This window comes from Muntiacus reevesi, chromosome 7 (assembly GCF_963930625.1).
Source record: "Muntiacus reevesi chromosome 7, mMunRee1.1, whole genome shotgun sequence".
Classification (NCBI taxonomy): domain Eukaryota; kingdom Metazoa; phylum Chordata; class Mammalia; order Artiodactyla; family Cervidae; genus Muntiacus; species Muntiacus reevesi.
The window spans coordinates 82,517,238-82,544,612 of NC_089255.1; the positions used below are offsets into that span (position 1 = coordinate 82,517,238).

Genomic DNA, 27,375 nt, shown 5'->3' on the forward strand with positions numbered 1-27,375 from the left:
CGGACATGACGGAGGGGGTGCTTTCTGGAGGAAGCGGGACTGGGCTCTGAAAAAGAGGAGCTGGAGAGGCTGGGAAGACGGGGCAGGGGATGTCAAACAGTTCCGACTCAAGGGTCCAAGCGGACAGAATGACCTGCCAAGCGAGCACCAACACAAGGGGATAAACGCACTATAAAATGAACAAATCCCACAAGCCAAAAAAAGCTTCGGGGAGAGGGGCAGGGGGAAGCCCGGCTAGAAGGACTCTGCTTCCACCCTGCTTCCAGGACTGGCCCTGGAACTGCCGCCCCTGGGGCTCCTCCAAGTGCCTTTGCACCAGGCCCGCCCACCTTGGACCCAGAGCTGGGGCCCATTAGAACAAGGCTCAGTCCCTGCCCCGCTGGTCACAGCCAATCCCAGGCTGTTCGCCGTGCCCGCTGCCTTGTCCACCTGGCTCTTAGCTCTGCCTCTCTCTCTGCCCTGGCATCCCAAGGCCTTGGCCAAACAGTTTGGCTCTTCTGGGTTCGACTTTGGTGCTCTCTAGGCCTTGACCCAAGTTCACCCTTCTGCTTTTTTCTGCGCCTGGCTGCCCTCGAAAACCACCTGCTGGCTTGGGTGGTGAAACACCCTTACCAAGACCCTGGGCTGCCCCCGCTCCCCTCCTTCAGAGTGGCTGGACAATCTCAACCTCCTTTCCTTTCTCTCCTGAGCTTTCCCACCGGGGGCCTGGCCTCGAGGTCAGCCTCCTCCCGCTGGTTCTGCCAGCTTCCTCCGGGAGGGCAAATTCTTTTTTCCCCTGAATTCAGCAAGACAAGGTTCAAACATTTCAGAAAGAACTTCTTAAGTAGGAAGCAAATGGAAAAACTAACCTGAAAAACCAAAAAGAAAACACAGTCCCCAGAAATGGACCAGTTTACCAAAGTTCAGACTTCCTGTCCTGAGCTAGGAAATGTCTGGCCAGGTTGGCTGGCAAGTAGGCCAGGGACTTCTGCCCGAGAACACCCCCTTCCCACTTCTTAGCATTCTGCCTTCCCCTACATGTTCCTGCAGGCTGCTCCAAGGAGAGAGGCTGCTAGCACTGGTGGTAAGAGAGCTGAAGTGGCTTTTTAAAAACTTTTTCTTTTTTATTATTTTTTTTTGGCGGCACAGCATATGGCATCTTAGTTCCCCGGACAGGGATCGAACTCGTGGCCCCCTGCAGTCAAGCAGAGTCTTAACCACTGGACCACCAGGGAAGTCCTGGAAGGTTTTTTTTTTTCTGGCAGAGGAGTCCTTCCCGCATCCCCCAGACCACAGGTAGGAAAGAAGGAAGTGGAGGAGAAACATTTATAGAGTTTACTCTGTGCTAGGCACCCTTCTAAACACTTTCTTCTTATTAATGAACCTAATCCTTACGATTCCATGGTTATCACCGTCGTCGTTGTCCCCACCTTACTGATGAGGAATCAGAGAGGTAAGTAACTTGCCCAAGGTCACCCACCTAGGAAGTGGCGACCAGGATTTGAAAACACAGAGCCTGAGTCCAGGTACGTGCCCTCCTCATCCTTCTCCCAGGACCTGGAGGGTAGCCGCTCACCTCCCACCTCCACCATGCAGTCCAGTCTGCTAGAGCCTGTGCCAACCCCGAAACCTGCTGCCCTGCTCACCACCCCTCTGGCGGGGCTGGGGAAGGGGAGGAGATGATGGGGCAGGCCAGAGGGACTCTCCAGCCTCCTCCACCAAGGTCTTCACCAGACAGGCCGAATGCAGAACCCGCACCAGAGAGGCTGCGCAACCCCCCCAAGAAGAGCCGGCCCACTAGGAAGGGGACGTACCTGGCCCGCTGCGGCTGTGGCGCTGGGGGCCGAGCTCTGGCCGTGGTGCTTTCTCTGGCCACACTGCTCCTGCGCAGGTTGGGGGGTCCCTCGGCCGAGCGTCGGGGTGCTGGCCTGGAGTTCTGGGGGTCGAATTCCTCCTCGGGAATGACCTCTTCGCAGCGGGCTCCGCGGAAGCCTGAGCGGCACACGCAGAGCTGGGGCCGGCTGCAGGAGCCCCGGTTCTGGCAGGGCGGCTGGCACACGGCTGCGGAGACAGGGAGAGGGTGAGGGCCGCCCGGGCGTGTTTGGACCACCCGTCAAAGACTGCATGACCGACCGCACCCCCGAAACCGTGTTCTACACCCGCTTAGCGCTCCCTGCGCGTGGTCTGTCCAGCTGGGGACTGGCCTGCGGGCATGGTTTCCTCTTCTCTCGGCTTCTCTGTGTGCTCTGTCCCCGCCGTGGAGCTCTCTCCCATTCCTCTCCACTAGGTCCTGCTGTTCCCTCAAGGCCCGCCTGCCCCCCAGTCCAGATGACCTGCCTCCAGGTACTGCTCCCTCCTCTGAACCACGGTGCGCAGCACTCATGCCCGGCGGGCCACTGTCACTCTGTCCATCTGGGCTCGTGCTCAGCTGTGTCCAGCTCTTTGCGACCCTTTGGGCAGTAGCCTGTCAGGGTTGTCATTTGCTCCTCCAGGGAATCTTCCCAACCCAGGGATCGAGCCCACATCTCCCGTGTCTCCTGCATTGCAGGCGAATTCTTTACTCACTGAACCATCAGGGAAGCCCCACCCACCATCAGTGTGATAGATTTTTTATGTATGTGTCTCAACTCTCTAACTAATACAGTCAGCACCCCCAGGTGCAGTGACTGTCCCTTACACCTCTTTGCCGCCTTAACTCCTAGCATAGGCTTCATAACAACGCAATCGATATTATTTTTATTACAGCATGTGTGCATGCTCAGTCGCTTCAGTCATGTCTGACTCTCTGTGACCCCATGGACTGTAGTCCACCACGCTCTTCTGTCCATGAGATTCTCCAGGCAAGAGTGGGTTGCCATGCCCTCCTCCAGGGGATCTCCCCAGGCCAGGGATTAAACCCGTAATTCCTGCATCTCCAGCATTGCAGGGAGATTCTTTACCCCCTGAGCCACCCGGGAAGCTCTTTAATTATGGCAGCTACTATCAATCTGTTCAATGCTTACAACATGCCAGGCACTGCACTTCACATACACTGTCTCATTTAAGCCTAAAACAATCCTATACAGCAAGTGGGATTGTGACTTTCATTTCACAAATAATGCCTCTGAAGCTCAGAGAGATTAAAAGACATGCAGAGGTCACCCAGCCAGTTTGTGGTGGATGAAGGACCCAATCCAGGTGCGTTTGACTGAAAAGCCCAGGCTCCATCCACCCCTACTGTCTCCCAGCAGGGCTGACCCACCCTCTGAACCTTGGCCCAGAGCTGATGATGAAACAACAAAAGGAATCTGTTGACTTTAAGTCAACCACTGAAAGCAACCTTGGGAGCCCTGCCCCGGGATACTGTGCATCCCAAGTCAGCTCTGGTGGCGGAGACCTCAGACCTTCAAACCCATCCCTCTCCAAAGCCCATACAGTCAATCTGAGATCAAGGGAGGATGTTTACCAGCTCATGGAGTCATTCAGTGAACATTCACTGAGCACTCACTAGGTAAGAGGCCAGTGGTAAAGGGCCTCCCACTCGCAGGGAGTGTCCTGTCTCACATGGAAGCCAGGACATAGGGCATGTGATAAGTGTTGACCAGAGCCTCTAACCCACTCTGAGGCAAGAAGTGAAAGTCAGGGAAGACTTCCTGGAGGTGACGATGCTTACCAGAGACAGAATGTGTGAATAGATTGGGCATAGTGTAAACCAGGGGCAGCCTGCCTGCTCTGGGGCAAGTAAGGAAATAATAGGTCTCACTGCAGGACCGATCCTAAGGCAAAAGCATTTTCCTCAATGCCTGGGCATCCGTTCTTGGTAGGCCCCAGACCTCCTCCAGGTAAGCAGTTTGTACGAGAGAATTCTAACCCTGAGCACTTCCCCAAACACAAACGGCCACCTCAGCAGGATTTTGGCCTATCACCTGGGTGCCCCTCCCCCTGCCCAAGTGGAGCAAGCCCCCACCCGACCACCTGCCAAGCCCTTGTCACCACCACCACCAGAGACACGGGCTGCTTGGGGCCAAAGCAGGACCAGCAAACATTGCAGGAGCAGGATTGTGCAGGACAGGTGTCAGCCCTGGTTTATCTTGGGGATGGAGTAGAAAGGAAGGGCCTGAGTGGTTTCCCATGTGGACCACAGTTGCTACATCACTCCTAGCCCCTCAGATCCACCCACACCTCTCTGCTGGCCAAGCCTGGCATGGGGGAGGGAAAGGTCACACAGCCCCCCCGTCTCTGTTTCCATTCCACCTCCGCGTGGCTGGTCTTTGCCTTAAGAGAGCCTTACGAAACCAGTCTAGCTTCTGTCCTTCCTCTCCTGGGCTGCAAGGATGGCTCAGTCCTTGACTTTAACAATCAGATCTTTCACTCTCTAAAAATCCAGCACCCCACATCCTGCAGTATGAGCCTTTGCTTCCCTGGGACTCGCCTGCCCTGGTTCTGCCTCATTCACCAATACATCCGCAGACATTTAGTAAGCACCCTCTCTGGGTCAGATCGGGTGCCAGGGATACAAAGACAACAAGACTGCTCCCTGCGTGCAGGAAGCTCGGCCCCGTGGTAGGTTCTCACAGCCATGGAAGCCCCTTGCCACCAGGCAGTTAGGTCTTCAATGAGGACCAGGCTTGGCAAACTTTGGTTGGTGTGATGAACAAACAGCTCACGGTAATTTGGTGGCTGGGGGAAACTATAAAGCTGGCATACATACATGCATGTAATATTGTGGTCGATAAAAATTCTAAAAGGCTTCCAAACCAGATGTGTCAGGAGAAAAAACTCGTTTGGAAAGATAACCTTTACGGACCAGTCACTTCTGAAACAGCACAGAGGCCAGGTCGGATAAGAAAGGTCCTCCTGAAACAAGTGCTGGGTTTTCAGAGGCTGTGAACCAGCTCTCACCGACTTCATTTGCATCCTCCTCTGCGTTGTCTTCACAAGTCTCAGCAGGTAGCGATTCCCTCACTACAGTGTTTTCTTCTGAGCTGAGCACCTGCACTATGGGACTGGAGCATAACCTCCTCTCCTCCCTCCCCACTCCCCCCAAAATCACCCCCAAGTGGCCCCAAATGGTGGCTCCAAGTGTTTGTCCATGAAGGGGGACAATCTTAGGTCAGTTTTTACCGGCCTACCATAAAACAAGAAAAACAAAACAGCTTTTTGGGTTTCTTATAACACTATTTTCTTCCCCGTTGAAAAAGTTTCTTTCAGATGCAGACGACAAACATACGGATACCAAGAGGGAAAATGGGCGGTGGGATGAATCCGGAGACTGAAGTTGACGTATATACACTACTGATACTATGTATAAAATAACTAGTGAGAATCTGCAATACAGCACAGCACTCTGTGATGACCTAAAAGGTAAAGAAATACAAAAAAGAGGGGAGAGATGTGTATGGATAGCAGACTCACTTTGTTGTACGGCAGAAGCTAACACAACACTGTAAAGTAGCTATCAGTTCAGTTCAGTTCAGTTGCTCAGTCGTGTCCGACTCTTTGTGACCTCATGAATCGCAGCATGCCAGGCCTCCCTGTCCATCACCAGCTCCCAGAGTCTACTCAAACTCATGTCCATCGAGTCGGTGATGCCATCCAGCCATCTCATCCTCTGTCGTCCCCTTCTCCTCCTGCTCCCAATCCCTCCCAGCATCAGGGTCTTTTCCAATGAGTCACCTCTTTGCATGAGGTGGCCAAAGTATTGGAGTTTCAGCTTCAGCATCAGTCCTTCCAATGAACACCCAGGACTGATCTCCTTCAGGATGGACTGGTTGGATCTCCTTGCAGTCCAAGGGACTCTCAAGAGTCTTCACCAACACCACAGTTCAAAAGCATCAATTTTTCAGTGCTCAGCTTTCTTCACAGTCCAACTCTCACATCCATACGTGACCACTGGAAAAACCATAGCCTTGACTAGACGAACCTTTGTTGGCAAAGTAATGTCTCTGCTTTTTAATATGCTGTCTAGGTTGGTCATAACTTTCCTTCCAAGCAGTAAGCATCTTTTAATTTCATGGCTGCAGTCACCATCTGCAGTGATTTTGGAGTCCAAAAAAATAAAGTCAGCCACTGTGTCCACTGTCTCCCCATCTATTTCACATGAAGTGATGGGACCAGATGCCATGATCTTAGTTTTCTGAATGTTAAGCTTTAAGCCAACTTTTTCACTCTCCTTTTTCACTTTCATCAAGAGGTTTTTTAGTTCCTCTTCATTTTCTGCCATAAGGGTGGTGTCATCAGCATATCTGAGGTTATTGATATTTCTCCTGGCAATCTTGATTCCAGCTTGTACTTCTTCCAGCCCAGCGTTTCTCATGATGTACTCTGCATATAAGTTAAATAAGCAGGGTGACAATATACAGCCTTGACGTACTCCTTTTCCTATTTGGAACCAGTTTGTTGTTCCATGTCCAGTTCTAACGGTTGCTTCCTGACCTGCATACAGGTTTCTCAAGAGGCTATACTCGAATACAAAAAAAATTTTAAGTGTCTTTTATTTTAAGATTATGTCGTGCCTCCTTTTCAGGTGTTAAAATGTACTTTCAAGCGTTTAAAGGTGATGGCAAATGATGTTTCTAATATTCTCACTTGGCAAAATGAAAAGCTGGCTACTGTACTCTGGTACATAAGATGTTTTTGGATATTTACTGGTGAAATGCAAAAGTTTGGAACCCTTGGGGAAGGAGGGGGCCATAGTGGTCAAGTGCCTTTCGTTTAAAGGAGACTGTGAAAAGCATTCCTAAGTCAAAGGAGCACAGATTTCAAAACTGAAGTATCTAGGGCTCAGTCATTGCAGAATCGCCCATGGCAGGGGCGATTGCATAAGGCAGAGGAGGAAATGCCGAGGCACCCCCAGAGAGGCAGTTTCATGCGGCATTGTGGGAAGTTTGAGAGAGAAAATTCCCAGCGTGGCAGGCTAGGCCGTCTTCATGTTTCATGCCTGGGTCCTCATTCCTCCCACTCTCCCACAAGAGCAGAGGTCATGCCTTATACTCGAGAAGTTGACCCAGAGAGGGTATGTGGCTTTAGCAAGTCTTTGTTGATTATTGGTGACGGGTTATCAAGCATGATGCCACGATGCCCATGTCTAGCCATCAAAGACATATCCAGCCCCTCCCTGTCAGGGGCCAGCATCCTCAGAACCTGGAAGTGATGCTGCTCCCAGATTCCCATGCCCGCTCACCAATGCCAGCCATTAGCCATTCATAATTTGCGCTCCTGAACCCTGGCTTGTCCACATTCCTGGCACTCTCTTTCTCACTGAGGATTGGACATGTGGAAAGTTTCAGCTTTGGGAGTTCAGCTCTGTGAAGTTAGCAGGATGCCAAAAGAGAGGGAATAGAAAGAAAACTCCCGAAACTGCTTTGAAAGTAAGAAATAGAAAGTATCGTTCTCTCCACCGCGCCCCAACCCCCGACTCCTGGCTGTGTCCCCTTCTACCTTCACTCAGATCCAGTATAGTCGAGAAGAGGTTTGCTCAGATTTTCCACACAAAACCCCTCCGTTTGGGAGGAAACCAAATTCAGAATGGGCAGGCCTGGGGAGGGGAGAGTCTGGAAAGAGCTCCCAGCAGGCAGGCTGCTTCTACCATCCGCTCACAGCCTCTGTGAACAGTGGCTTGGTAGCAAAAGGACCTTGGGTTGAGTCAGGAAGATTTGGTTTGACCCCTCGCTCAGCCACACCCCACCTGTGTGACCTTGGGCACCTCTTGTCTCATTGAGATGCCTCAATCTGTGCCTCAGGTGTCTCATCCATTAAATGGGTCTGACAATTGCTGCCTCAAAGAGTTGTGTGAGCCTCAGCAGAATCAGGGACGTGGACGTGCTCTGCACTCTCTGAGGCTATGCCGTCCAGCACTGTCTGGTGCTGTAGCCATGAGCTTAGTTGTGTCCGACACTTGCGACCCCACGGACTGCAGCCCGCCAGGTATCTCTCCCCCTGGGGATTCTCCAGGCAGGAATACTGGAGTGGGTTGCCATACCCTCCTCCAGGGGATCTTCCCAACCCAGGGATGGAACCCGGGTCTCCTGCATTGCAGGCAGGTTCTTTACCTTCTGAGCCACCAGGGAAGCCTGTAGCCATGAGCAATGCAGGGCTATTGCCAATGAAATTGATTAAATAAAATTTAAAATTCAGTTGCACTAGACATATGTCAAGGGCTCAACAGCTAAAGGAGGCTCAGGGCTACCATGTTAGATGGCAGGATACAGAGCATTTCCACAGAGAGTTTCCACAGGAAGTTGTATTGGATAGCATTTTGCAAAGAAAAAAAAAAAAAAAAAGAAAAAGAAAAAGAAAGAAAGAAAGAAAGCTTAAAAAACCCACACCCCCAGGGATGGAAGCAAGAGGGCTTCTAGATTTCTCTGCCATGACGTTTTTCCCAGGAAAAGGCAATGACAACGTGGGCCCCGGTTACAGAGATGTAACACGCGCTGTGTGCAGAGGGAGGGCTGCTTCTCAGGTGTTGAACACAGCCGGTCTCCTCTCCACCTCCCACCCTCACCACGCAGGCCTCTTGTCATCCGCTCTCTCTCCTGGGCCTCAGAGATGCCGTCTCCCTCCATCAGTCATCCATCAGGTGAGGCGCTGACTTCAGGGTGGGCGGCTTCAGCCCGCACCCTCCTCCGAGGCCTCCAGGCCCCCGCATGCTGACTTGTCCGGGAGATAACCCCAGCTTCCAGATTAGACGCTGGGCCCAGGACCCTCACACCCGAGGCTCCTCAGCGGCCCCTCAGGTTAAACCGCCATCTTTCCTAAACTCTGCCTCAGTGGGACACTAGGACCCCCTCCCACTGAGTACCGACCCCTCCCTCAGGACAGGGCCCTGTCTCTTCCTTACCTAGAGGCCTCTGCAGGCAGGACAGTCTCCCACCACGCTCAGTACTGTCCTTCCCTCGCACCCCACCTTAGACCCCTACCTGGAGCCTCAGTTTGCCTTCAGAATTCACTTCACTGGGTCGGGGGGGGAGGGGTGTAACTATGGCCCTGAGCTGTTTCTCCACAGCCTTGACCTCTGGTTCCCAAAGAAAGGGGACCCTGATGTCAGAGTCCACCCCCTGCCCCGGGGCCAGGAAATCTCTCACTGGCCTTCACACACTCTCAGAATCCACGAGGGATTCGTCCTCTTTACACCCAAACTCTGCCCAGGGGCTGTGTCCACCCCAGACCCCGACTCGGCCCCGAACCGCCAGGCTGTGGGAGAAGTCAGGTCCTCAAGGACTCGGCCGTTCCCACCACAGCTGGGCTGGGGCGGCAGCTCAGGAGGGCTGGAAGCAGCCCTGGGGCTCAGGGGCCAGCCAAGCGCCCGGCTCCAAAATAGCAGTTGTGTTCACATAAAAGCCTCTAATGAGAGAAAGATGCCGTTCTTGGCCCCTTGCGCGCGCCCTGCAGACGTCGTCGTCTGGCAGGCCGAGGGGGCCTCTACCGTTTGGCGGCCGGAGGGGAGGAAGGGGAGGTGTGAGTCAGACCTTGGCCCCCAGCCCCTCGGCGTGGACCGCCCTGCTAATTGCATTAACAAATGCCGAGATGCTGGGCCAGTTGGGGGGCCAGGGGCTGGGGCAGAGAGCAGCCTCAATTCCCATCAGCTCCAGCAGGCATGAGGAAGGGACCACTGGGTAGGACTCGGGGGCCCAGGGCTGAGGCCCGGGTTTGCAGCAAGCTCCTGCCCTAAGGCAGAAGCTCACCTGTCCACCCCCTTCACAGCCCCGAGGGCTCTGTCTAGAGGAGGCAGGGATTTAAAGAGGGCCCCTGGAGTTGGAATGGAATCCTGAAGCTGCCCTCCTCGGGGATATGCCCGGGGACCCTGTCTTTTCCAGGAGAGCTGCTCCAGGACACAGAGGACAGGTCTGTGACTGATACGGAGCCATCCAAGCCCTTCTGCAGACACACCAGCTCCATGCCCAGGACCCACAAAGGTCAAGAGGGAAGAAGTACACCATTCCCACTTATAACTCAGCCAAGGCCAGGGCAGACGTGTGGAGGAGAGAGCAGCCTTACAGTCAAAGAGACCTGCATTTGAATTCCAACCCGGTGACCTCAGGCAGATTTCATCACCTCTGCCAGTCTCGTTTTCTCTAGAAATTAGTCGTGCATCCAACATTTACTCTTTGCCTAGGACAGTAAACAAGACAGACACTGTCCTTTTTTTCACAGAGCCTCCAGCTCAGCAAGACTCCTAAAACAAGTAAACAAACAAGCAGAGGAAGAGAAGTTGAGGTATGAAGGATGGAGGAAACAGTCGACAGGCTTAGATCCAGGAAAACAAGGCTGCTGGGGGCAACTCTCCACAAACTGGTGGGGGGAGCTGGAAACAAACCAGAAGGAGGATGAGGAGGCAGCCCCCTACGGAGACGAGAGAAATCTCATGGAACAGCCTGGATGCGGCACATCCCAGGAACCCAGCCTGGATTCGGTGAGCGAGGGGCTAACACACGAGGCTGAACACACTACTGCAGGAAGTTGACTAGGTATGTGTGAATATCTGGACTTCCCAGGTGGCGCTAGTAGTAAAGAACACGCCTGCCAATGTAAGAGATGCGGGTTCCATCCCATGGGAAATGGAAACCCATCCCAGTATTCTTGCCTGGAGAATCCCATGGACACAGGAGCCTGGCGGACTAGGGTCCATGGGGTCACAAAGAGTCAGACAAGACCGAAGCAACTTAACATGCACGCACGTGTGATTATCGAATTTACAAGATGGAACCGGAGGGTAAGGGGGGCAGTGGGAGCAATCAGCCAGCTGCAGCGGTTACCTGGGAGGATGTGCTATTGCTCAGGACCAGAGACTGGAGAAGCATGGAGCAGGGGGGAGGTGGGGGAGTGAGAAGCAGAGAGACTCCCAAGAGATTTAGGAAGTGACGCACACAGGGCTTGGTGATAGATTGGACAAAAACCTAAGCAAGAGGAAAGTGTGCTAAATGGTCCCCAAGAGTGCAACTCGAGCATTCAGATAGACGGGTTGCCTTGTAACAGGGTGAGTAAGGCCTGGTCAGGGACATTGGCTCAGAGGGAGGGAAACCATGAGCTCGCTTTGGTAAAGCTGGGGTCTGGGTGGGGGTGTCTGGAGGCATCAAGAACATCAAGATGCCAAGGAGGCAGCAGGATGAAAGGAGTCTGGAGGTCGGAGGAGAGGTCTGGCTGAAGAGGCACATAAATCTGAGTGTCATCAGCCCAGAGACGATGCTCACATCCATGGGAATGCATTAGATCACTCCAGGACAGTGCAGTGAAAAAGAAAAGAAGAGGGCCCAGAACTCAGTCCAATGTTTAGTTGCTGGGCAGAGGAGAAGCAGCAGCCAAGGGACATGGGAGGAGCTGGCACAGAGATCAACGTGGTGGCCGTTCACAGGGCAGGGGGTGCTGAAGGGTTTAGTGTGGTCCCTGGCACAGAGCAAGTACTGCCACTCTTATTATTGTGTTTTAATTGTCTGGTACAGTGCCTACTGGCACTCAATAATGGGGGGGTCAATTAATGCTGGATTTGCTTCACACGGTCCCCCCTCTCTGGGAGGAGGATTTGGAAGATCTGGAGAAAGTTAAAGGTAGCCCAACATTAAGATGTTGAGTAGGAAAGGTGAAGCTGAGGAGATGAGAAGAGGCAGCTGGGGATGGCAGAAGGAAACTATCAAGTCACTTGAGTAATCATTCACCCACTCAGTCCTTTAACACACATGTAGCAAGTAGGCACCCTACTGGCATCAACAGGACACAGCCCCTGGCTTCACGACCCCCTGGGGAAGTGAAAGTGAAAGTGTTAGTGGCTCAGCCATGTCCAACTCTTTGTGATCCAAGGACTGCAGCTCCTCTGTCCAGGCTCCTCTGTCCAAAGAATTCTTTGTGTGTGTGCATGCATGTGTGACCCCATGAACTGTAAACCACCAGGCACCTCTGTCCATAGAATTCTTTGCATGTGTGTGTATGTGTGCATGCATGTCTGTACATCCGTATGTGTGTGTGTTAGTCACTCAGTCATATCTGACTCTGTGACCCCACGGACTGTAACCCACCAAGCTCCTCTGTCCAAGCAATTCTCCAGGCAAGAATACTGGAGTGGGTTGCCATTCCCTTCTCCAAGGGATCTTCCCAACCCAGGGATCGAACCTGCGACTTCTGTGTCTCCTGCATTGCAGGCATATTCTTTACCATCTGAGCCTCCAGAGAAGGCCCTGGGTAAGAGCATCTCCTATATACTCCTTGGAGCAAAAAGACTTGGGGGGCACACACCTGCTCAACAGGAAGATCTAAGGTACCCCCACATGGAGGGGGTAGAGATGGGCAATGTCTCTTGCTAGGACTGTACCCTTTCTGTTAGCTGGGTCTCCACTGCAGTTATGTGATAACTCCCCTTAACGCCTTCCACTTTCCTTTCTACCACTCCCACCAACTACTGAATCTCATCGGACAATTCACCCAGAGATGAACCATAGGTAGGCTCGAGCCTCTAGTTCCTGCTGGTTCCAAAACAATCAGTAATGAACCTACAAATCGCACACATGCCCTGACCCTTTTCCCTAACGTTTGCTCAGTACTTACCATTATGAGACCCTGGGGCCAATTTCTTTACAAGTATCTCCTCTGAAGATTCTTACAACAACCAGGGGTACCAGTCTGACCCTCATTTGACATATGGACAAACTGAGGCTTAGAGCAGTCCAGCAACTTGTCTGAGATCCCCGTGCAAGTAAGTGATGGAGCAAGACTTTGAACTCAGAGAGTCTGGCTCCAAAGTTGGGGCTCTTCCCCATCTGGCCAGAGTCTTGGCCTTTGGGGTGGGGTCATTTGCAGGGCTGGGCTGGGGGGGCCAGAAAAGCTCCTTCAGGGAAACTCAGGAGACGCTCAGATCAGAAGGGATGGGGATCCTCACAGCACTGAGATGTGGCCCAGAAGTCATGCTGTTATAATGGCCCCACAAGTAGAGAGACTTGGGGCCAAAACACAAGAACAAGTGCCCAGGCCATTCCAGGGTCTCCTGAGCACCATGGGGAGTTTTCTGAAAAGGCTGATGAGCCCAGGGCAGCAGGAGGAGAGGGGAAGGGCCCTGTGTTGCTCAGCACATTGTTGGTGAGCCTTCACCTTGTATCCAACGAACGCTTGCACTGCACTGCAGGCCCAGGGGTCACGAGATTCCGTCCCTGCTCCCACCATCAAGGCCAGACACGTATGGAACATCCAGAACATGCCAGGCTTTGAACTAAACACTTGCCCTTAGCTATCTCTTTGTTCCTTAGAATTCTGTGAGGCAGGGACGAGTATTAGTCATATTTTACAGAAAAAGAAATTGAGGCACAGAGAGCTTAAACATCTTGCCCAAGGTCTTAAAGCTAAGCTATGGAGCTGGCATTTAAACCCAGGCAGGCAGCATAGCCTCCTGAATTGAGATTAAGATCACAGCCAAAGTTACCCCGTGCCAGGCTCTCTACACGCACGCACTCGTTTCCCAGGAGCGTGGTGTCAAGCCCTGTCCTCTGGACTAGGCTACCTAAATTCACACCCAGGCTCTGCCGAGTCCCAGCTGCATGACTTGGACAAAGAGTTAACCTCATCTGTAAATGGGGATAAAGATCAAATCTGATTTACAGGAGGGTTGTTGTCAGGGTTAAAAATTAAAAATTAAGTTCTGACCCTCGTTAAGAGCTTGAGTGTGCTACTAATATTAGAAGCAGCTCTATAGAAACTGTTATACCCACTTATTGGGTGAGGTGTTATACTCACTTACTGGGTGAGGCTCTGGGGCTGGGAGAGGGCCAGGCACTTGCTTGAGGACACAGAGCTGGGACTCAAAGCCATGACTCCTTGAATCTGGCACTGGAATCTAAAGTATATGTTCTCACTGTGCCTTACTCCTGGTGGGGGCGTGGGGGAGGTAACCCTCCTAGCCCCTTCCCCGAGAGCCTTCTGCCTTCCCCAGAACAGCCCCAGCCCCTATGCATCTAGGCTGAGATGAAAGGAGAAGCCAGAGAATTCTTCAAATCTTCTTCCCCAGGATGAGATTTTAGAAGCCCCTGCAAAGGCTGTGTGTGTATTGGGGTGAGTCAGTCTGGGAAGACTGGACAGTCTTCCAAAAGCCCTAACTCTAAACAGGATCCAGCCTTCCCACACCCTGCAGTCCTTCGCCTCTGCCGAGCCAGCCAGCAGGCCCCAGCGAGCTGCCTGCACAAATACATAAACACATAAATTGTGTGGCAGGGCTGGCGAAGCCACAGAAGGGAAGGAGGAGACCAAGACCAGAGGAGAAGGCGAGGGCCCAGCTCCAGACCCCGCCAGGCTGCGGAGAGCAGCTGGGCTTCCAGCAACGGACACCTGCAGACGCCGTGGCTCCCCGAGGCCCAGGGACCGGACAGAAATAAAGAGAGGCTGCCGGGGAGATGGCCGGTGTGTTACAGCAACCTAGGATTCCGTGAGAGGAGGCAAGCGGGGGGTCAGGGGAGGCCCAGGGCACAAAGGCCGTCACTCCCTGTCCGTGGGCAGTGGGCTGGACCCACAGGTATCTGGGAGAGACCAGGGGGTGGATTGACCCCCTGCACCCTTCTGAGACTAGACTTGGCAGTTGGGGGAATGTCACACACCCCTCCCTGTCACCCCAACCTTGCCAGACCAGGAGAGGCACCCCACATCTGTGAAACCACTAGACCAGAGTCATGAGCACTTCCCAGGACTGGCAGCATTGGCTCTAGCCAGGGGAGTGTAGCATGGGGAGGGGATAGGGAGACGCAAATCACACAGAGGAAGCAGGACTGCCAGCTGACAGGGCGTGGAAGCAAGAGCCCATACTTGACAGAGCTTCGGACCCAGCCATCCAGGCCAACACCCCGCCATCCACGTGGTTCTCATTAGGCTCATTAGCAGCAAAATAGCAACAAGCAAACAGCACTGGGCCCAGCTAATTAGTGCACAGACCGTCAGTGGGCAAGTCGACTTCCAGTGGGAGAGGCTAACACCCACTGGCAAAGTCCTCCCGGAGCGCTGCCAGCCTGCATGCCAGAGTCCCAGAGACACCTGGAGGGGCAGCAGAAGACCAGGGAGAGAAATAGCAGGGCTGAGGACCCCCAGGGTGGAGCAGGTACTGACGGCAGACCGGAGCAGCCGCCCCCTGCTCAGGGCGCAAGGGTGCACACGCACGTCAGTTCTGACAATCCGCAGACTCACCCAACCTCGAGTTTCCAGTGTTGAAACTCCAGATTGGCAGAGAATGATGCTGGAAAGTCATGAGCAAGTCAGGAAATCGAGAGCCTTCAGGCCTGAGCGAGGCTCATGCCCAGACCCTCGGGCAGCTAGGGAGAAGGCCACCCACTCTGAAGCTAGCCTCCCCAACTTTTCAAACCTCAGCAACACTCTCCTAAGCTCCCTAGAACTTATGAGCCCTCCTCCTCATCTCTAGCCCCAAATCCCTCCCCAGGCCTCCAGGCAGCCCCCCAGGGCTTGCTACTCAAAGTGTGGTCTGAGGACCAGTAGCATCAGCATACTCTAGGAGCTTGTTAGAAACAGACTTTCCAGCCTCACCCCAGACCTGCTGAGTCACAGTCTACACTTTAATAAGATCCCAAAGGAGAGTGAGAAGGCTGGCTCAAAACTCAACGTTCAGAAAAACTAAGATCATGGTATCCAGCCCCATCACTTAATGTCAAAATAGAAAGGGAAAAAGTAGAAGTGACAAATTTTATTTTCTTGGGCGACAAAATTGCTATGGATGGCGACTGTAGCCATTAAATTAAGCAATGTTTGCTCCTTGGAAGGAAAGCTATGACAAACCTAGACAGCATATTAAAAAGATGAGACATCACTTTGTTGATAAAGGTCCATACAGTCAAAGCCATGGTTTTTCCAGTAGTCATGTATGGATGTGAGAGTTGGACCATAAAGAAGGCTGAATACCAAAGAACTGATGCTTTTGAATTGTGGTGCTGGAGAAGACTGCTGAGAGTCCCTTGGACTGCAAGGAGATCAAACCAGTCAATCCTAAAGGAAATCAACACTGAATATTCATTGGAAGGACTGATGCTGAAGCTGAAGCTCCAATACTTTGGCTATCTGGTGCAAAGAGCCAAGTCACTTGAAAAGACCCTAATGCTGGGAGAGATTGAGGGCAGGAGGAGAAGGGGGCAACAGAGGATGAGATGGTTGGATGGTATCAGTGACTCAGTGGACATGAATTTGAGCAAGCTCCGGGAGATGGTGAAGGACAGGGAAGCCTGATGTGCTGCAGTCCATGGGGTTACAAAGAGTCAGACACAAGTGAGCAACTGAACAACAAGAATAACAGAGGATTCATGGGAACATTCAAATTTGAGTAGGGCTCCCCAAGGCAGATCTTTCCATGACTGACCCCAAACTCTGCTTAGCAGCCTTCAGCTCTGGCTAGAATCACCTACAGAACTTTAATAACATACCAGTGTCCAGCCCCCAGCCCCAGAGCTTCTCCTGGCTGTAAACTTACTGAGCTACCCACATCCTTGGCTTCTCTGCCCAGGGGAGTCACCGATTTCAGGTCCCAGATCCTCTACTAAGGAGCTATGTGACCTTGAGCAAGTCATCTGAGGCACACGGTCCTTATCTTTCAAGTTATGAAGAGGGGTCCCTCCCCTAACTGTGTCCCTAGTCACCGAGTACCTAGCCTCTGCAAGCCCCACTAATCCAGGTTCCCCGAAAAGGAAAGAATTTTTGGGTAGAAATCTGCTTTGCTGTTTGTTTCTAAGTTTGGAGTTTTGCCTTCTTTATCTGGAGATCCTCAGAGAGACCCAAGATTCTGCCCAGGCTTCATCATCAGACTGGGAGAAGGTCAAGGCCACGAGGTCAGAGGCAGAACTGAAAGCTTAGTGAGCCGGCCCCGTAGGAATGGAAGCAACCCCATTGCATCCCTGTCTATCCCCGTTGCATCCCTGTCTATCCCCGTCTCAGAAGGCATCAGGAGACCAGAAATGAGGGCATCCATCAGGGACAGGAACACCATCGGTTTCATCACCCTGCCGGACCACTAGCTGTGAAACTCACACTGGGAAGGGCCTAGGGCTTGTCCTTGTGTGGGAAGGGGTGCTGGTGAGACTGGGGCTTTGTAGCCAGGCTTAGGGCAAAGGGCAGAATCGGATCCAGGAGGAAGAGCTGGGCAGAGCTCCTGGTACTGCCACAAACACCGGAGCAGGGGGTGTGGTGCTGATGAAGGCTCGAGAGGGGCCCCAGGGTGTGTGGGAGGATGATCCAAACTCTCTAAAACCGCCCAGTCATCACCTGTGGGGCTCCCAGAGCCCAGAAGGCCGTAAACTCAGTATTGGGAGAAAGCAAAGCCCCACAGGTTAGAGTACGCAGTTCCAGGTCAGACTGCCTAGAGTCTGCCTCCCGAGCCAGACTCAGATGCTGTCTCCTCGGACACGTTTCTTAACCAACCTGAGCCTCAGTGTCCCAGGCTGTAAGCGGGATGAACACTCACGTCACAGGACTGAGTGACTCAAGTAAGATGATGTATGTGACGAGCGTAGCACAGCGTCGGGTATATAGTAAGTCCCCAGCTGCTAGCTAGTAGCAGTAGTCTCGTCACTGTTGCGGTATCAGTGGTGGTGGTGTTGGTAGCACAGTATCGGCAGTAGTAGAAGCAGCAGCAGCTATAGCAGTAACGACGGTAGTAGAGGCAGTGGGAGTAGTAATGATGCTGGTGGTAATAGAGGGGGCTGTCAGGTAGGTAGTATATTTCCTAATCTGGGCCAGCCTGCCAGGCTTCGAAGAGGTCCAGAGGAAGATTGCCCCATACACAGAACCAGAGACTCATCTGACCATGCTGGTAGAACGCCCACCAGGGGCCAGGGGCCAGAGCAGAGGTGGATCCCCACAGCATGAACTGTGAGTACCCTCTTCCCACAGAATGTAGGATGCAGAGGCTCTGGGGCCAGGTGTGTTCTGCAGACCCCAGGGCAGGTTAGGGGTGAGTCCCAACACAGGGGGACATCAGAAGAGGCATACAGGAAGCTTTATAAACACAAGCAGGGATTTATCTGAGAAGTCATTTTCAGTTCAGTCAACAGGAGGCACCTTTTTTTTTTTTTTGCCATGCAGCTTGCGGAAGCTTAGTTCCCCGACCAAGGGTTGAACCCGGGCCTTCTGCAGTGAAAGCACAGAGTCCTACCGAGGAATTCCCTGGAGGCACTTTTTTGCCTCCTCCCTTCCACTGCTTCCCGCTGGAGAGGGGCTGCCTGTTCCGGAGGTGAGTTGGGGAAAACACGTGCTCCAGGTTCCAGAGATGCCACGCCCGACCCAGCTCAATGGAGAGAGAGAGAGGGAGAGAGGGTGGATGGGGTGGAGGCACTCACGTTTGATACAGTGGTTGGTGCTGTTTGCCGTTGTCCATCCCGGGCAGCACTGTCCCCCGCAGACATTCCTCCTGTGGGGCCACCAAGACAGGGTCAGCGTGGTATGCTCAGAGCAGGATTATTCACAGAGCTCAATGTCTGATGGCCCTGCCCTCTACAGGCAGGGCCTGGGGGAACTCTGCCAGGCTGGGCACCATCCCCCTTCTCGAGGGAGGCCGCATGGCCCAGGGGCAGGCACTAAGATGGAATCCTGATTCTGCCACTGGCGGCACGACCTTGGGAAGCATCACTGTCATCATCTGTACAAGGCAGATAATAATATCTGCCTCATGGGGTTGTTGGGAGGATTCAACGAGATAGGGATATAGAGCCCCTGATATGAGAAGACACTCCACTGGCACGGGGATCACAAAGACGACCAAAAAGCAAGTTCAGAGTGGCTCAGTCCCTTGCCAAGGCTAAACAAGAAGTGTCAGAGCCAGACTCAAACCTAGGTTGACCCAACTCAAAGTCATGCTCCAACTCCACGTGGCCTCTCACCAAAAAATAATCACCATGGCCCTTGCCAACAAATGCCGATAATCCAAGGGAAGCTGGAAGACACACAGACACACACACAGCCTTAAGGATCTACATCTGTATCCCCTGCCAATAAATACACACTGGGAGGAGCCTTAGCCCTCGGGCAGGCTGGTACAGGGTGAGACCGAGCAATTGGGAGCGTGATGGAAAGAGCCAGGCTCCAGAATGTCCTTTAAGAGGGGCTGAGGAGGTGGCAGGCTGGTGGGACAATGGGACCGGGGACTCAGGATAAGCCGCTCTGCGTGGAGAGTACACTTTTTATTTGGGTAGGCTGATGGAACTTACTTGAAGCAGAGATAGTCCTTCCCCCAGCACCAGGGCCATTCTCCCAGTTCACCCAAACTCTGCCCTCTGCTTTCCAGTGGGGCCCTTCAGCACCAGTAGCTTTCACCCACCCTGCCTGTCAATCTAAAGACCCATATGCTCAGACCCAGGTGACTTACCCAGAGGGCTCTTCTTGGAGAAGACCTCTGGGGTCTTGCCTCCCCAGCTGAGTGGGCTAGACTCTGGCCTCACATATCCCACGGTTTCCATCAGAAATTATCTACCAAGCACTCACTGAAACACAGGGTAAGCAGGGCAGCAGAGATACGGAGTCCAAGAGTCGGGGTGAAGGGCTGACTAGGAGGCCATTCCCGTGGCCTCTGTGGCCAGCGTGGGGGCATCTGGTCCCACTTAAGACTTTGGTTGACATTTGTGTCGACCCCAAAGCTGGTGTGGTTTTTGAAACCTTACGAAACACTCAAAATAAATTCCTGCCGTTTGAAAATGCTGAGGCCCATTTCTGGCCCTTCGGCCCAAAGCTGTGGGGAGCTGCCTCCCAGGGAGCTCACAGAATGTCCTCTCGGCCGAGGGCTGTGCCATCTCGGCCACCTCGAAGCCTCTCTGGACCGCTTCCCTCAGCAGTTTACTGGTTCCCTGAAGGCCTCCTCCCCACCAGGGCCTCAGTCAGTCACCGGGTTCTGCAGAAAGGGCTGGTCCTCCTACCCACGGCTTCTGAGTTGTGTGCCCCGGTGGGAGGGGGAACAACCCACCCATTTGTAAGTTATTACCCCTGGGGTGGTGACAAGGCCTCTGAGAGGTCTGGGAGGTCTTTGAGAAGAAAAACAGGCAGCAAGCCCTGGGAGTTTTCTAAAGCCTAGCATCCGGGGGAGCCCAGAGAGCACAGACCGAGGAGTCTGCCGGGCCGAGAGGTCGTGGCGTGGAGCCCGGCTCCGGGAGGCCCCCTGAGCCTGCTGTCACCCTAGACGCCCTCAGGATGGCCACAGAGCTGACTGTCGGAGGGGAGCGGCTCGGCCTGCCCTGCCTGCCCGGGGTAGAGCCTTCAAGGCCGCCAGGGCCCCCAGGAGAACTGGTCAGGATCAAAGCTGCCAAGCAAGGGAGCCACACTCAGCTAACAGGGCCTTCCAGAGAGATCCAGGGGGCCAGCCAGAGCCTTGGGTGCAAGCTCCGGGAGGTGCCTGATGGAAGATGACTGTTCAGTGAGCTCCAGTTAGCTGGAGAGAGCTGACTCATCAGGGGTCCTGGCTTTCTGGAAGATACCACTCAGAGAATTTTATAAGCCCAACCTTCGGCGTGGCACCACTCCGCAAACATCAGCCCGATATCCAGCATCACTGCCCAACCTCTGGGAACACATCTGGCTAACAGACTAGGACAGCTGCTGTTCCACCTGGAACAAATCTGGTCACACACCTCCTCTGTTACAGCCACCGCCAGGCTCCCCACTGGTCTCTGCAAAGCCAACCCGACCCCCCCTGCCTGTGGAGTCTAACCGCCCCCACCACCCCTCCCTTATCTCCACAGCCACCCACAACCAAAGCCATGATACAGTCTGCGGTCCGCCTCCTCCCCCTCCAACCCCCGGCCGCTGTACGACACTTGGGCACCGTTTGATGCCTTTGCTTAAGCTGCTCTCTCTGCCTAGATGGCCTTCCCTCTCTTCTTTGCCGGCTGAAATCCTTGGCACGTTCCAGATCAAACATCACCTCCTTCGGGTAAACCCTCCCCTGACGTCTACCCAGCCTTCCGATCTCCAGCCTCCACACCACGTGGTCCTGATCGTCTCAGGCTGCTGGTGTACGTGTGGAGTCCCTTAAGGGGTCTTCTTCCTCTTTGTGCCCCTAAAGTCTAACACAGGGCCTGACATGTGGTGCACCTTTAATACCTCTTCGTTTCACTGAATCCAGTGTTTCCCCAAAAAGTGAATGGACAACACTGAGGGCAGAAAAGGGGATTTGAGGTTTCCATACTCAGAACTTGCAACAATGCTGAATCACACAGGGAGAAAGTGGTTCCCTCTTTAGCGATGTTTCTAGTCTGATTAGATCAGTGAGGAAAAAATCTCTGTCCAAGGTTGGGTCTTCGTGCCAAGTCCTCTCCCCCCAATCTCCCTTTCCAATAGGGAGAACACACCACAGGGCTGAACTTCCTACGATAATGATATCTGACTAAACTTGGAGAACGTTTTGTTTTCATTTCAATTTTCCTATAGTTACTTTCTCTTTATGACAAGTGGTACTATCTTCAACTTAGGATAGTGATACAAAGTGTCCTTGCAAATGGATTTATTTATTTAGAAAAATGAGTCATGCACTGTTTGTAATACCAAAATATGTAACTCATCTAACTGTCCAAAAACAGAAGGATGGATAAATAAACTGTGGTATATTCAGACAATGGCATAATATCCAACAATTAAAATGAATAAACTTGGGCTGATTATAGTAACTTAGTTAAATCTCAAAAATCTAATGAGGAGAAAGCAAATTGTAGAAGAATAATGCAGCATGGTATCACTTTTCTAAAATATGCGAAATTGATAGCCAACAGGAAGAAGAGCCTGTTCAGGCCTCTGATGAGTCAGATCTTCCTTCCACCAGCCAGGACCCTCCTTCCAGTTCTTCTGTAGATACTAGCAGTAGTCAGCCGAAGCCTTTCAGACGAGTAAGACTTCAGACAACATTGAGACAAGGTGTCCGTGGTCGCCAGTTTAACAGACAGAGAGGTGTGAGCCATGCAATGCGAGGGAGAGGAGGAATAAATAGAGGAAATATTAATTAAATGTTCTGTAAACTACAATAACTGTGAATAAGATTGTCAGATGTGTTTTAGTGTAATGATTGTCAAGTTTAAAAACATTTTTGTATTTAAATTGGTATGCTTATCTCAACGTTCTTTATTAATAAAAAATGTATTTCAGTGTCAAAAAAAAAATAAATAAAATAAAATATGCAAAACAATGTTATGTATGTTATGGATGCATGCATCTGTAGCAATGGTATAAAAACATAGGTTGGCATCATTAGTAAATTCAAGGTAGTGGTTAATATCTGGGGAGAGAGGAGACAAACTTGCAGAAGATATTTCAACTAAAAAAAATCAGAAGCAAACTATGCCAAAATATTAAAGTTTGAAAAAATTGGATTGTTAGTTGCATTATTTCCAATACCTTTTGTAGGTTTATAGGCTTGTATAAAACTCCATAATATAAAACACTTGAAAATAAATAAAACACAAAATCCTGTTATTTTTAACAGTTTATAAATTTAAAGAAAATAACAAAAAAAAGAAAAAAGAAAATAACAGAACAAGAAAAAAAAGAGGAAAATATTATGAAAGTGGTATGCTGTGAGGGTAAGCTTAATAAACACTGAATACTGGGAAACAATGGCTTAAAAACTCCCCTGTGGACTGTAAATTTCAATAATGCAGGAATTGTTTCTGCTCTGGTTACTCTGTGTCCCAGACACCTAGGGCTGTGCCTAGCACACACTTAAAATCTTCTTTGTGTGCAATAAATTCCCACTACATGGCAAGTTCCACGAAGACAGAGGCTGTCTTGGCCACTACTGTTTCCCCATGGTCCAGCAGAGTGCCTGGCATACAGGAGATCTTCCAAATATTTGTTGAATGAATGAAGAATCCCCAGTAGTAGTGATGCAATTCCAAGATTTACCAGCAGGTGGCACTTAGTCCTTGCATGCATGCAAGCTTAGTACCTTCAGTCAATTCTACCCCATGAACTGGAGCCCGCCAGGCTCCTGTATCCATGGGATTCTCCAGGCAAGAGTACTGGGATTCTCCAAGCTGCGCTCCTCCATGGGATCTTCCCGACCAAAGGATCAAAACCACGTCTCTGGTGCCTCCTGCATCGGCAGGTGGGTTCTTTAACACTAGCATCACCTGGTTGGCCCTGAGCAATTCTCAAGGCAATTGCCAGAGAGGTCAGCCTGGCCATAAACCATTAGTCAGAGTGGACTTAGGGAGAAGAAGTCGATGGAAGATTGCCACTCAGCCCCTCCCTGGTTGCCTTGGAGTGACTAGCTGGAGTGCCTGAGGAACCCACCTTTCATCAAAGCTGCAGAAAATAACCTGGGGAAGGAGTCAAGCCCAGCATGTGCTATGATGTGTGCACTGTGTTTGGCAGGTGTTTGTTGGTGGCATCCAGCCCAGGTACTTACACACCTGTGCACACCTACCAGCCTTTTCTGCTTTGCTCATCACCACCTCCTTTCACAGCTGCTAATAGTGCACCATCCCACCTCCACTCCACTATTCCTCCTCCCCCCAGCTCCCACCAGGATGCTGACAGGGTAAGCTCCCTCCATGATCTGGCCCAAATATATGCCTCCAACCTCAGCCCTGTGGCTGCCTGACACCAAGGTGCAGACCTGCCCCTAGGCCACTGCCCACAATTAAAAACAACAACAAAAAAGCCCCTGTCCTCTGGCAGTGCGACATCTCAGGGTGCTACTCCTGCTACCCCCACTTTCTTCCCCACATGAACCCCAGGGGCTGGAGCTCACAGGGCTTCTTTTTCCTCTGAGCGCCTCAGCCCCAATCACCCTTTCCTTTATGCTTTAACAGGAAGCTTCTGGTACTAGAAAGCATGTTCGCCAGTGCATATGTATTCATTTCTCCAATTTGACTTGAAGTAATTGAGCCGCTCTCCTGGCAGGAACAAGGTCTGTCCCGGGCCCTATCCCCTGTCCCCAGCTCGGCACACTTGCTCTTGGGAAGCATGTGTTCAGTTGCACAGCCGCTACTGCTCACTGACTGATGCTCTGTGTCAGCTACTCGGCAGTGCCAGGTCTCCTCTCCGTCTGCCTTAAGCCGGGCCTTGCACGGACAGTGAGACATTCCTTCACTCATTCAACAGTTACTTAGCAAGCTCCAACTAAACCCGAGCACTGTTCTAGGCACTGGTGACCCAGCAATGCAGAATACAAAGCCTCTCTTTTCCTAGAGCTGACATTAGTGTGCCCTGGGAGACCAGACCATAAAAGCAGAAACATAATATGTCAGATGGGAATTAGTGCTATGAAGAAACATAAAGCAGGGTGAAGAGAGAGAGGGTGGGGCCTCTCTAAACAGAGATTTGAATGAAGGGAGAGAAACCTGCTGAAATATAGAACAGAGCTGCAGCCAAAGAAAACAGGGAGTGGAGAGGCAGTAAGAACAGCCTCAGGAGTAGCCCTGGGGGTGCAGCCTCCTTCATGCTATGCGCGGGGGGACTGAACCCAACTGGCAAATCGGGCCCAGGCCCAGAAGGGCCGCCAGGTTTCTTCCCAGCCTCCCCGATGGCGACCCATACTGGGCACCCGTACTGCCCCGGCTCGCCGCCCTCCATTCTGCAGACACCTGTCCCACTCCTGCCGGCCCAGCACCTCGCAGCCGTGAGAATCCTCATCTGGGGGTGGGGATGGTGGGAAGCGTCCCCCACGCCGCGAGAGCGCCCCCGGCAGGCAGCGGGTGTTGCATCCGGGGCGGGCCGGGGGGACTAAATGGCAGGATTGAGGGGACACGTAGTCCTGCAAAGTCGTGCTGACACCTAGCTGCTCAGGCGCGCACACAGACCCACTCCGCCATGGACCCACAGTGTCACAGCCACACCCGCGACAGGTTTCCTGCCCAAAGTGCCCCCGAGTCCACGCCCACTTCCTCGTCCAGCCATCCGTGGACCCAGGCCGGCCTGTGCCCCAACGCACAGCTTCGTCCCCACGAGCAGGCGTCGAAGCCTCGTTCCTGGAGATGCATCAGCCTCCCGCTCTGGAGCCCCCCCCACCGCCCCCCGCGACATCGTCCGCCACCGCGCACTAAGGCCGCTCAGCTTCTCCCGGTTCTCAAGCGCCTGGAACACCCACTCCGATGCCCTCTCCGCGATCCCCTTCGGATCCCCGCACCGCTGCGGGCAGCAGGCGTCAGCAGACACGGGTTAAGGCGGACGGGAGGAGCGCGGGCGGAACGCACTGCCGCCTTGGGAAAGGATTTAACGTCGGATCTGGGCGAGAGCTGGTACGAAAGGGTGTAGACGGTGTTCCTCTCCTCTCTACTCTTTGAAAGCGGGTCAGATAGAGCCCCAGCTTCGGAACCTCGGTCTGTTTCCGGCAGGATTAAGGACAGAGGGGAGACAGGCAGAGCCCCCGCCCTGTCCTCTCGTCTACACATCCCTCCACGAACGAGTGTTCGGGATACCGACCCTCGCTCCCTCAAGCCCCCACCCTTCCCTCTCCAGCGCTCACCCCGTAAGGCGCCCTCGCGCAGCCCGCGGCCGCTGCACCGTCCCGAGACGCGGGAGAGCCGGCGCGGCCCGGGCCCGGGGTGCGGACTGCTGCTGCCCTGAGGGTCGGCTTCTCCAAGTCTGCGCAGGTGGCTGGACTCGCCGCGGCTGCTGCGCGCGGGGCGGCCTCCTGGCCTCCGCCTCGGTGGACCTCCTGGGGCTCCCCCAGCTAGGCTGGACCAGCTCCGCGGGTGGCGAACCCCGGACGGGCGCTTCTTGCTCCCGGAACAGACTGTACACCTTGGCTGTAGCCGCTACGGGACTGCCCCCGGGGCGCCGCAGCCGACTCGCGTCTCTTCCAGCCGGCTCGTATCTTCCCACCGGGTCCCTCTGAGCCTGACCCATGCCCACGAAGAGAGCCAGGGTGAGCGGCCAGAAGCTCCTCCAGGGGTTCCGCAGGGCGCGCCCGGGGCAGCGGGCGGTGGTTGGGGGCCTCATGGCGCCGGGGCGCCTAGAGAGCTGCGCGCGCTCGGGGAACGGCCCCTGGGGCTCACAGTCGGTGCACTCGTCGCCCGCTGGCTGCGCTCCGGTCCCCTGCCGGTGGCCCGCCTCTCCCCGTCTAGGGGACCCCGAGTCAGACTGCGGGCCAGGCTCTCCCTGGAGCCGGAGCCAGGCGGCAGGAGAGGCCGGGGGCGGCGCGCACCGAGCCCAGAGGCCGCGCTGCGTCTCCAGCTGGGCGCGCACCGCTGTTGCACCTTCGCGCGTTCTCCGGCTCGTTGTAGCCTTCGGAAGGAGAACTGGAGGGTTTTATTTTTGGAAACCTCCCCCTGATTTTTCGTCTCTTTTATCCACACCATGCCCCCTCCTCGGAGGGACAGTTCAGCCCCCTTATTACGGGAGAGGGAGAGAGAGGAATTCCAGCAACACCCACTTTGGCACCGGGAAGCGAGCGGGCGGCGAGGGGGGTTAACCCGTGAGGAGCTGGGGGCGGCGCAGGGCCGACCCGAGCAAAGGCTGGCAGGCGAGATGACCTGTCTGGACAGGGGCACCCGAGCCACCTTTCTACTGTCCTGGGCAAGCGGAACTGCTGACCTGTCCAGAATTGATCTCCCGCCCCTGACCTCAAGGACAAACTGCATGGTTGGAAGACTTAAGGTCTGAAGGAGGTCGGGAGAGGTACCAAGAACCGCATGCCAGAGATTGGACCCGAAGGACGGGGCCCGGACCCTTCGCTTCCCGCCCGAGCCACTGGGGGCTTCGGCCCGGGGCTGCGGCTGGAGCCGAGGCAGCGCGGGGCAGCTCGCCTGTCTCCGCCGCGGCGGGACGCGGGGAGCGCGCGCGGGAGGGTCGTCTGGAGGCGGGCGCCCTCTGGTGGACCTGGCCGCGTCCTTGGCCGTCCCGCGGCTTGTCCAGACCTGCCGCCGCCGGCCGCCCTCGCTCCTTGATCTTAATCCCCTTCCTGTTGCGTCAGGGTCGAGCCTAAAACCCCGAGGCGGTGATGGCGGCGGATCCCGCAAGAGGTTTCCTTTTTTTTTCACCGAGGAATAAACATGGAGGATCTGGAACAAGGTCACTTAAGGAGACAGCGTGTGAGCAAAAGGTGAATGAAATCCAGTCCTGCAGCCTGAAGCTCAGATCCCCTTTCTTAGCCTCCCCCCCACCCCTCCCTCCCGCAGGATTGCTTCTGACTGATGCAGTGTGTGCGCGCACATCTTCCCTGTCGGCAGCGAGAGGGCAGGGGTGCTAGAATGCCAATGGCCACCCATCTTAGTGCTACTCCCAGACCGTCAGCTCCTCACTCACCCCCGTGGTCCCCGGCTCTGAATTCTAAAGGCCTGGCAACCATCCCTGCCCCCACGTCCTGCATTTCTGCAGCCTACTGCTTCTTGGGGCTTCCGCTGGTGGCTCAGTAGTAAAGAATCTGCCTGCAGTGTGGGAGACCTGGGTTCGATCCCTGAGTTGGCAAGATCCCCTGGAGGCAGGCATGGCAACCCACTCCAGTATTCTTGCCTGGAGAATCCCCATGGCTAGAAGAAC

At 53.7% G+C, this 27,375-nt stretch overlaps 1 protein-coding gene across 4 annotated transcripts in view; it reads right to left on the reverse strand.

Moving 5' to 3' along the window:
* LTBP2 (latent transforming growth factor beta binding protein 2) overlaps positions 1-27,008 on the reverse strand; it is a 106,243-nt gene extending 79,235 nt beyond the window's left edge. For 3 of the 4 annotated variants that reach the window (XM_065940775.1, XM_065940774.1, XM_065940773.1), the window contains exons 1-3: positions 25,361-26,015; positions 18,255-18,325; positions 1,794-2,040 (exon numbers count right to left, since the gene is read on the reverse strand). In XM_065940775.1, the coding sequence (XP_065796847.1) occupies positions 1,794-2,040; positions 18,255-18,325; positions 25,361-25,836 (794 nt within the window). In that variant the 5' untranslated portion in view covers positions 25,837-26,015. Of the gene's footprint in view, positions 1-1,793; positions 2,041-18,254; positions 18,326-25,360 lie in introns of all 4 variants that reach the window. The other variant, XM_065940772.1, reaches the window with a different exon arrangement.
* Between the last annotated feature and the right edge of the window lie 367 nt (positions 27,009-27,375).